General features: G+C 41.4%; 1 protein-coding gene across 1 annotated transcript; it reads right to left on the reverse strand.

Moving 5' to 3' along the window:
* Window positions 1–1032: 1032 nt before the first annotated feature.
* Window positions 1033–7415, reverse strand: ndufc2 (NADH:ubiquinone oxidoreductase subunit C2). Its single transcript, XM_069891841.1, has 3 exons — window positions 7160–7415; window positions 3380–3523; window positions 1033–1222 (listed from the first exon to the last, which is right to left on the reverse strand). The coding sequence occupies exons 1-3, from the start codon at window positions 7299–7301 to the stop codon at window positions 1173–1175; spliced, it is 336 nt and encodes a 111-aa protein (XP_069747942.1). The 5' UTR covers window positions 7302–7415; the 3' UTR covers window positions 1033–1172.
* Window positions 7416–8780: the final 1365 nt, after the last annotated feature.

An 8780-nucleotide genomic window follows, 5' to 3' on the forward strand; every position in this document is an offset into this window, starting at 1 on the left:
ATCTGCAAAAACCACTGGTGAAATGGTTTGTTTGAGCCCTTGCTTGTAATGCGGCTCATTGATTGTACTTCACAAGAGACAGTATGTGACGTAATTTGTCCTATGAATAGGCACACCTGTTCATTCCGAACACGTTTCAGTATTAATGTTGCAGGTGGAAATCCAGAAGAGCTCTGATTAAATCTCTTTTGAACACCTTCCCTATAGACCATGCTTTCTGCCATTGCAGTTTTCTTGACTGGTGTCTACCTTGTCATCGATGGAGTTCAGGTCAGTCACAATCTTCCTGTTCTCTCAAGACACAAACAAAGCCTCCTCACTGCGCAGGAAGCAATTACCAGTGACAATTATAACTAAGGAAGCAGCAAGGATTCTCCATCACCACTTCCTATTCACATGGTTACATCTATCTGTTTGTCAACGCACGAGAACTCAAGTTTAATTTGAGGCACAACGGGTACCAGTGCTGGGGCCACTTTAGAAATGAAGACCAGTGTTCTCTTCGAATGATCCAATGAGCATCTGTATAATATTTAACAACTCTCTTCACCAGAAATTGAGGTGGTGTTGGTTACAGATCGAGAGCAAGTCCAAGATATTGTGAATGCGGCCGCATGTGGAATTTAATTTTTCTGTAGAAAGTACTTAATCTCTCATGAAATTAAATAGCATTTTAATATTTGTATAAAGTAGTAAGGAGAAGCCTTTTTATTCAGTTATGACCAAAGGTTTCATCAGGTAACTTAAGTTGGCATTTCTCCCTGAAATAGATCTTATCTACTAAAAGATAAAACAGTTTATTTGAGTTTCTGGAGTGACAGTATTTCATTCTAATCTATCTTCTTTCCAAGGCTATTGCAGTGGTATTACAATAATTTATTTACCATGTGTCTGACATTTCTGCAACAGGCTAAAAGCACCATGATCATTGACCAAATGCTCAATTTGAGAAAATATGTCAAATTACTTAAAGCACATTTCTTCGTGTTAAATTGCATTCTAATCTCAGGACTGGGAAAACAAAAGAGCAAATAATTTCATATAATTTATTACAAAGCAATTTACAATGAGTAGGACAATAAGATCATAGCATGTTTTTATGCACCAGCTGATAGACGTTTGAGTACAAATGATTACCAAAGCCAGTCAGCTAAGTGTAACTACTGACTGGTTCAGCGAATTGGATGGAAATCCTCCAGAATCTCTGCAAACGTCTTTCTTTCTGAAAAACAAAAGAAGAAAAATTAACAAGACTATCTTTTGGTGCTTTGATTCACTAGAAGACCCAAAAATACAAACCTTTGGTTCAGAAACATGACCTAGAGAACTAGAATAAAATGTTGAAATTATGTTACATCCTGCTAAGATCACACTTTCAAAATAATATGCTCACACCTAACTGAGACTGATCTGCTGTAGCAGTTAAATTGGCAAATTGTTTCTAATCTACTGTCAGATACAGGGCAGAGTTGACTGCTTTCCTTTTCTGAAGGGCATTACTCAAGCAGATGGGATTTTTATGACAATTTTATAATCACCTTTATCAACTCTAGCTTCTTATTCCAGATTTAATTACCCCAATTTAACATTTTCTTAGCTGCCATAGTAGGATTAGAACCCATGCTTTCAAACAAATTGATACCACTAGTAACTAAAGCACTACGTTATCATTCCCATTAACAGTACAAGGTGGACAATATGGCATTGAAGGAAGAGCATGTGTTTTCACTAGCTTAATGGAAAAAAGTGTTAATGTATCAGAACTACCAAGTTTTTATGAAAAGTGAAAGTTTAGAACCATTATGCTGGGTGAAAATGTTTCCCTATTTACTAGGACTGAGGAAATGGCAACTTTGTTTTTTGCAAATGAAATGCACAAAGAGACATAGTCTGAGTAGACTGCATTCACGCAAGGGTAGTGTCTCATTCCACCTGCAACTTACTACCTTTGTTCCAGTTATTCCTCTAAATTCAAATAAGTAATGAATAATTTATGTGGATGTAACCAAAGTAAGGTAAACCTGTCACGATGAAATAAATTGGAACCAAAAAAAAAGTGTAAAAGATGATACCGTAACCCATATGATACGCTGAATTTATAGGGTAGGAGTTGATTGCACCATAATTATTAGTAATAAGCCCTATGTTTATACATATCATTACTATTCAGCATTGGTCCAGAGGCAAGAATTGCCAGGAAACATAGCTTGGCAATTGTAATCCAACGAATCTGAAGTAATGCTACTATAAGATATCACAGTATGATATTGAGTGATACAAGAAACATAATTGAGTAACCTGTATGGCTGAATCACTCTGTGGCATGCAAGTTTTAAAGCATTGGATTGGACGTCCATCAGGAAAACGGCTACAAGGAAATCAAAATCAGGACTGCCAGGCTTGGAAATAGCTTTTTCCCCGCAGCTTTGAGATTGATGAACATTATCCTGCAACCTTGGGTCAGTTATAAATGAAACAAGTAAATTAATCTGAAATATTTATACATATTTATCTTGTGTTATATTTTTGTGTATGTATGTGCTGTGTATTCTGTGTGTACACCATGGACTATTTCATCTGTTTATATATGTACATTCAGATGATAATAAGCTTTATTTTTTAATCCATGCTGCTTTTCTACTCCTTCAAAGAGAGAGAGAGGTAAGAAATCTCATTTGAGCCACTTGGTAATAATTCTTCAAGTTAGGAAGCTGTAGGCCTCCCAATTCGTATTTCCATAGAGATTCTTGACAGTTTACCTTTCCAAAGAAATTTCATAACATGTTTATTTAATTCTTGAAAAAACTTTTGTGGCAGTAGTATAGGTAAGGTTTGAAAGAGATATTGAATTCTTGGGAATATATTCATCTTTATACAATTAACCCTTCCTATTAATGTTATAGGTAAAGTCATCCATTTTTAAAATCTTCTCCAGCTTTTTTGAGTAATGGCAAATAATTCAATTTATATAATTTTTTTCAAATTATTGTCCACACAAATCCCTAAATATTTAATCCCATCTTTTGGCCATTAGCAGAAACAATTAGAAGCGACTTAGAAATTAAGGTTGGTAAGAAGAGAATCAAATTATCTTTTTTGCAGATGATGTTTTAATATACTTGACTGATCCTCAAACTAACTTAAGGAAACTACACTTTAACTTATAAGAAAGTGAAATTATGCCTCTTACAGAAGATTATAGTTATTGTCCAAAAAATACTCAATTTTGATGATAATAATCTTGATCTTGAAAAGGCCAAACTCAAATCAAGTTGGGCAACTCAGCTGGGGAAGTTGCTAGGATATGATGTGTGCTCCAATGGTCCTGAGGTAAACAATAGTAATCCCACAGTTAGAGATAATTCAACAACTCACATACCCTTTTCAGGGAAGTCATCAGGATGACGCTGAATGTAGTCCATCATTTCTTTGTCCCTTTTGGCATTCTTGTAATTTTCAAGCTTGGTAAGATGATATCCAACAAACCATCCAACACTGAGAAAGAGAAGCTGTCGATGAACACCTGCAAAAAGAAAGATTTTTCTTCTCACTGAACACAGAACATTACAGCACAGTACAGGCCCTTCAGCCTATGATAACTGTGCCGACCTATATAAACCTACTCCACAAGAATCTAATTTTTCTCTCACACCCATAACCCTCTATTTTTCCTACAATTTCCTATGAAATAAGTTTAACAAAGGCGACCTAACATAGGATCAACATAACTTCATTCCTTAAAAATTGCTTGGCATAGATCTAATACACCAATTCATACCAAATTGGATCAGTGAACAGATATCCACTTTTCAATCTGTGCACTCAAACATGTCACCCTGAGGATTTACAAGTAACTCATTGTCCAACTATCCAAATAAAATTCACTCCAACAAAAAGCATGGACATTATCATTCTTAAAGCAGGGTCAAGTTCACACACTTCAAAAGCAGAAATTAAATACCAACGTGAAAGGTCAGCTCATTTATGAGCAGAATGTGCACCTTATTGTGACATTTATTTATAATGGTTAAATAAAACAACATTTTTGTAAACAATTTTGTTTTTTGTCTACTTAAATGGTCAAATGATCCCCAATTATGGAAAATATAGAACAATGTGACGACTTAAGTAAATCTACTCCACAATCGAATTATTCGGTACCTCACACCATAACTTGCCATTTTGTTTACATCCATGTGCCTATTCATGAGAGGTTTTTAAAAATGCTCCGATTGTACCACTATCTGTAGCAATACATTCCAGGCACCCACTACCTTATGGAGCTGTCCTCTGGTATTTGCTATGGTCACCACAGAAAAATGTTTGCTGTTCACCCTATCTATGCCCCTCATATTCTTGTACACCTCTATTTAAAGTCACCTCTTGTTCATCCTCTGCCAACCTTGCTTCACAAGACATATTCTCCAATCCAGGCAACATCCTGAACCATCTCTAAAGATTTTAAATCCTTCCAGTAAAGTGGTGCCCAGAATGGAATGCAATACTACAAGTGTGTTCTAATCAGAGCTTAAAAGAGCTGTATTATTACCTCGTGGCTCTTGAACTCAATCCCTTGACTATTGAAGGCCAGCACACCATACATCTTCATAACCACCCTATCTATGACTCCAAACTCCATTTTCATCCACACTATTAAGGATCCTGCCATTAGCTACATACTCCATCTTCATGTTTGACCTTCCAAAGTACATCACCAAGCTAATTCTGATTGAGCTCCGCTGCTACTTCTTTGCCAAATTCTGAATCCCGTCTACATCAGAATTAAATAAAGATCTGGATCCACTGCAAATTGTCTACCACCACAATCGCTCCACAGAAGATGCAATCTCACTGGCTCTCCACTCTGCTCTGAATCACCTGGACAATAGCAACACATACATCAGGCTACTTTTCATTGAACACAACTTGGCTTTCATCACCATCATATTCTCAGTTCTGGTCAACTAGCTCCAAATCCAGGCCTCAGCGGCCCCCTCTGCAACTGGATCCTTGACTTTCTCATTGGAATACCAGTCAGTAAAAATCAGAAACAATTACTCCTCTTCACTGACAATCAACACAAGGGTACCTAAAGGATGCGTGCTTAGCCTACTGCTCTACTCACTCTACACCCTTGACTGTGTGGCTAGACACAATTCAAATGCCATCTACAATTTTGCTAAAGACACAATGATTGTCAGCAGAACAACAGATGGCAATGAGGAGGTGTACAGGAGTGGGATTGATCAGCTAATTGAGCAATACACATGCTTAATCTTTTATCCAAAATCCTTGGAAACAGACACTTTTGAGGTTTTGGAATTTTTTTGGATTATGTTATAATATTAAAATGGTGGTACTTTTAAGTAATTGCAGGGGGAGGTGGGGTTGCAGCGACGCTGGATGGGGGGGGGGGTTGCAAATGAAGTGAAATAAAGATAGACCGCTTTCTCCCCACCCACTCATCTGCCCGAGAGATGCTACTGCTCTCTCCCTGCTTGGGCCACTCCATCTATCAAATACTCTTTTAGCACAGTTGCTGAAATTCTGCTGGAGGACAATCCCTGTATTTTTAAGTAAAACTTATGGTAAAACTTCAAACTTAAATTGGCTCAAACTAACCTAAACACCTGAAAATATACATGTACATGCAGTTTAAAAAAAAGTTCGGATTTTCAGGATTTTAGATAAAAGATTGCACCCAATGTTAGCAAAACTAAGGAGATGATTGTGGACTTCAGGAAAGGGAAACCAGGAGAACAAAAACCAATCCAGGGATCAACAGTGGAGAAGGTAAAAAAAACTTCAAATTCCTGGGTGTCAATAGCTCTGAAGATCTATCCTGAGACCATCATGTTGATGCAGTCATGAAGAAGACTTGCCAACCGCTATATTTCGTTAGGCGCTTGAGGAAATATGGTAGGTCAAAGATTTGCAAATTTCTAAAGGTGAGGATTCTGACTGGTTTGAAGGTGGCGATCCCTGTTCCCTCTAAGCTGTGCAAACAGTCGGTGTGCGTGCATTGATTTCCCTTGTATACGCGCACACAGACCATTTGCATCGCTTCGAGTGAGCATTGGTGCCAATGCACAGGACAGGAAAAGGCTACAGAGGGTTGTAAACTCGACTATTACCATCATGGGTAGTAGACCATTCCATTAAGGACATCTTTAAAAGGCAGTGTCTCAAGAAAGCAGCCTCTATCATCAAGGACCCTCACCACCCAGGCCATGCCCTGATCTCACTGATGTCTCATCAGGAAGGACAAGAACCTGAAGATGCCCCCCCCCCCCCCACCCAATATTATGAAAGTAGCTTCTTCCCCTCAGCCATCAGATTTCTGAACGGACAACGAACCTGCAGACTCCACCTCACACATTTTTTTTCTTTTTGCCCCAATTATTTACTTTTAAAGAGCTGCTATATGCAAGTTTGCACCTGCAATGCACAACACCGCTGCCGCAAAGCAAATGTAACACATTCGTGACAGTAAACCTGATTATGAACCACGGCCCCTTTACCTGGTCTCAGTGGGGCAAATCTATCCAGGTACCTGAGCCTCGCATTCCCCTGAGAACCATCACATTCAATGTTTGCAACGTGCTCATGAGGGAAAACGAAGGCTATTGTCACAGGAATGGATGCAAATAAATGATATTGAAATATTATGTCACTGTAGGGAGGAAACATCCCCCCCACCCCACCCACCCACTCCTTCTCTCGCCTATCTCCAATCGAATAATTGTGAAGGCTGGAGAGATGTTTGTGGTTTAATGTTGATAGACACGTCGGCTTCTCGGTGTGAGTTCATTCCATTGCAGCTGATGGCGTTGGGTCGAATTGACCTTGTGCTTGAAGGTGACTTTGAGCCCTGGCCCCAAATCCCAGTCCCGGGGCCTCAGGCCCGCACCAGGTCAGAGACTAGAACCCGACCCCGGCCCCTGATGGGTCTGGGTTCGACCCCAGCCCCGGTCCCAGCCCCGGCCCCGGCCCCAGCCCCAGCCCCAGTCCCAGCCCCGGCCCCGGTCCCAGCCCCAGTCCCAGCCCCGGCCCCAGTCCCAGCCCCGGCCCCGGCCCCGGCCCCAGCCCCGGTCCCAGTCCCAGCCCCGGTCCCGCAGCCTCAGGCCTCCCCGCCGGGGTTTTCCTGCGCTGGTCTCACCGGCTTTGAAGGGCGGCCGCCGGTTGAGGCCGTTCTGCAGCACCGAAGAGGTCCAGCCGATGAAGGCCAGCCACACACTGTTCCTATTCGCAAGTCCTGGCGGCGGCAGCACCTTGGCCTCGGCCGGCAGCAGCAGCCCCATGTCCGGCGCCCGGTTCCCGGAAGGGACGACGATTTCAGGGCAAAGGACGGGAGCATCCAGTCCGCGCCCCTCGGAGCTCCGGCCGGCGCTCAGAGCCCGGAACAATCGTTCCGGGTATTAACGGGCTTCAAAATATAGATAATGGACATATTGACGGATGTGAGCAAGATAATGAAACTGCTCAGGGTCACCGCTGGAACAGACAGGGCCGGGGGGTGGGGGGGGTGCAGTGAAGGGGATGGGAGGGCAGTGAAGGGGATGGGAGGGCAGTGAAGGGGATGGGAGGGCAGTGAAGGGGATGGGAGGGCAGTGAAGGGGATGGGAGGGCAGTGAAGGGGATGGGAGGGCAGTGAAGGGGATGGGAGGGCAGTGAAGGGGATGGGAGGGCAGTGAAGGGGATGGGAGGGCAGTGAAGGGGATGGGAGTGCCCCATTCCCTTCCTGACATGTCTGTCCATGGTGTCATGCACTGCCAGACTGAATCTGGGATGTTTCTTTTATTGTAATAAAAACACGAGTTATTTTAAAACAGCGACATTAGCTAAAGCACAAGACTGTGTGGAGGAATCCTCCTTGAATCCAACCAAAGCTGCAACAAACTAGTCTCCAACTCCCTCTAGTGGTCAGCAGGCTCACTGGCACTCTAGCGTTAAAGAGACCACCCACAACTTGATAGTATTAGCATCAACTTCTTGGTTAAACCCCTCCCCCCCCCAGCCCCAATCTTTATCCTTGATTCCTTTCCTCAAGTTGTCTTTCTCTTCCCATTTCCTTTCACAGCCAAAATCAATTATATCACTTTTCCTTTTATGAAATTAAATTTACACCTTTTGTCTGTATTCCTCCCAATTCCATTCTTCACCCCCCCCCCCCACCCATTAATTCTGATGCTTGTCTATTTTCACTCGTACGTCAAGGTCCAAAATGGCAATAGTATATCTTTACCTCCTATGGATGCTGTGAGACAGGCTGAGTTCCTCCTGCATTTTTGTGTTTTGATTCTTTCTTGGGGTAGTTGATTAGTGACAGCTCTTTGTGTGGCTTCATGGCAAACAAACATGGACAAACATAGTGTATTTATGTACATGATAATAAAGGAAACATGATCAGCTCTGGCTTCAGGTTTCTTTGGAAGAGACTGCAGTTCCACTATGGCCTCATTAGCTACTTGAGAACTCACAAAACTGAAGTGGAAGTGTTGACATCAATTCTGAGGGTCTGATTTAAGGGGAAGATGATGTTTAAACATAATTAATTGAATGTGAACCACTTTGTTTCTGAGATTGTGAAGGCAATAGTTAAATGAATGCCTTTATTTAATATTGTTAGTTTTTGATGTATATGTAAAAAAAAGTACAAGGAGATATTAGTTTACAACCAATTTGAGTTGAAATACTTTGTTAAGGTTCATTTTCATGGCTTTAATTCAAAGCTGCTACTCCCATTCGCCCCATTTTGCTTTGTTGACTTATTGGTGAAC

This window comes from Narcine bancroftii, chromosome 7, assembly GCF_036971445.1.
Source record: "Narcine bancroftii isolate sNarBan1 chromosome 7, sNarBan1.hap1, whole genome shotgun sequence".
Taxonomy (NCBI): domain Eukaryota; kingdom Metazoa; phylum Chordata; class Chondrichthyes; order Torpediniformes; family Narcinidae; genus Narcine; species Narcine bancroftii.

What these genes read in the sequence shown, in the direction of transcription:
- ndufc2 (XM_069891841.1), bottom strand. Translation starts at nt 7,301, where the DNA reads ATGGGGCTGCTGCTGCCGGCCGAGGCCAAGGTGCTGCCGCCGCCAGGA. An exon ending in GCGGCCGCCCTTCAAAGCCG is followed by an intron (nt 3,524 to 7,159) that starts GTGAGACCAGCG and finishes TTCTTTTTGCAG; the next exon opens with GTGTTCATCGACAGCTTCTC. An exon ending in TGATGACTTCCCTGAAAAGG is followed by an intron (nt 1,223 to 3,379) that starts GTATGTGAGTTG and finishes TTTGTTTTTCAG; the next exon opens with AAAGAAAGACGTTTGCAGAG.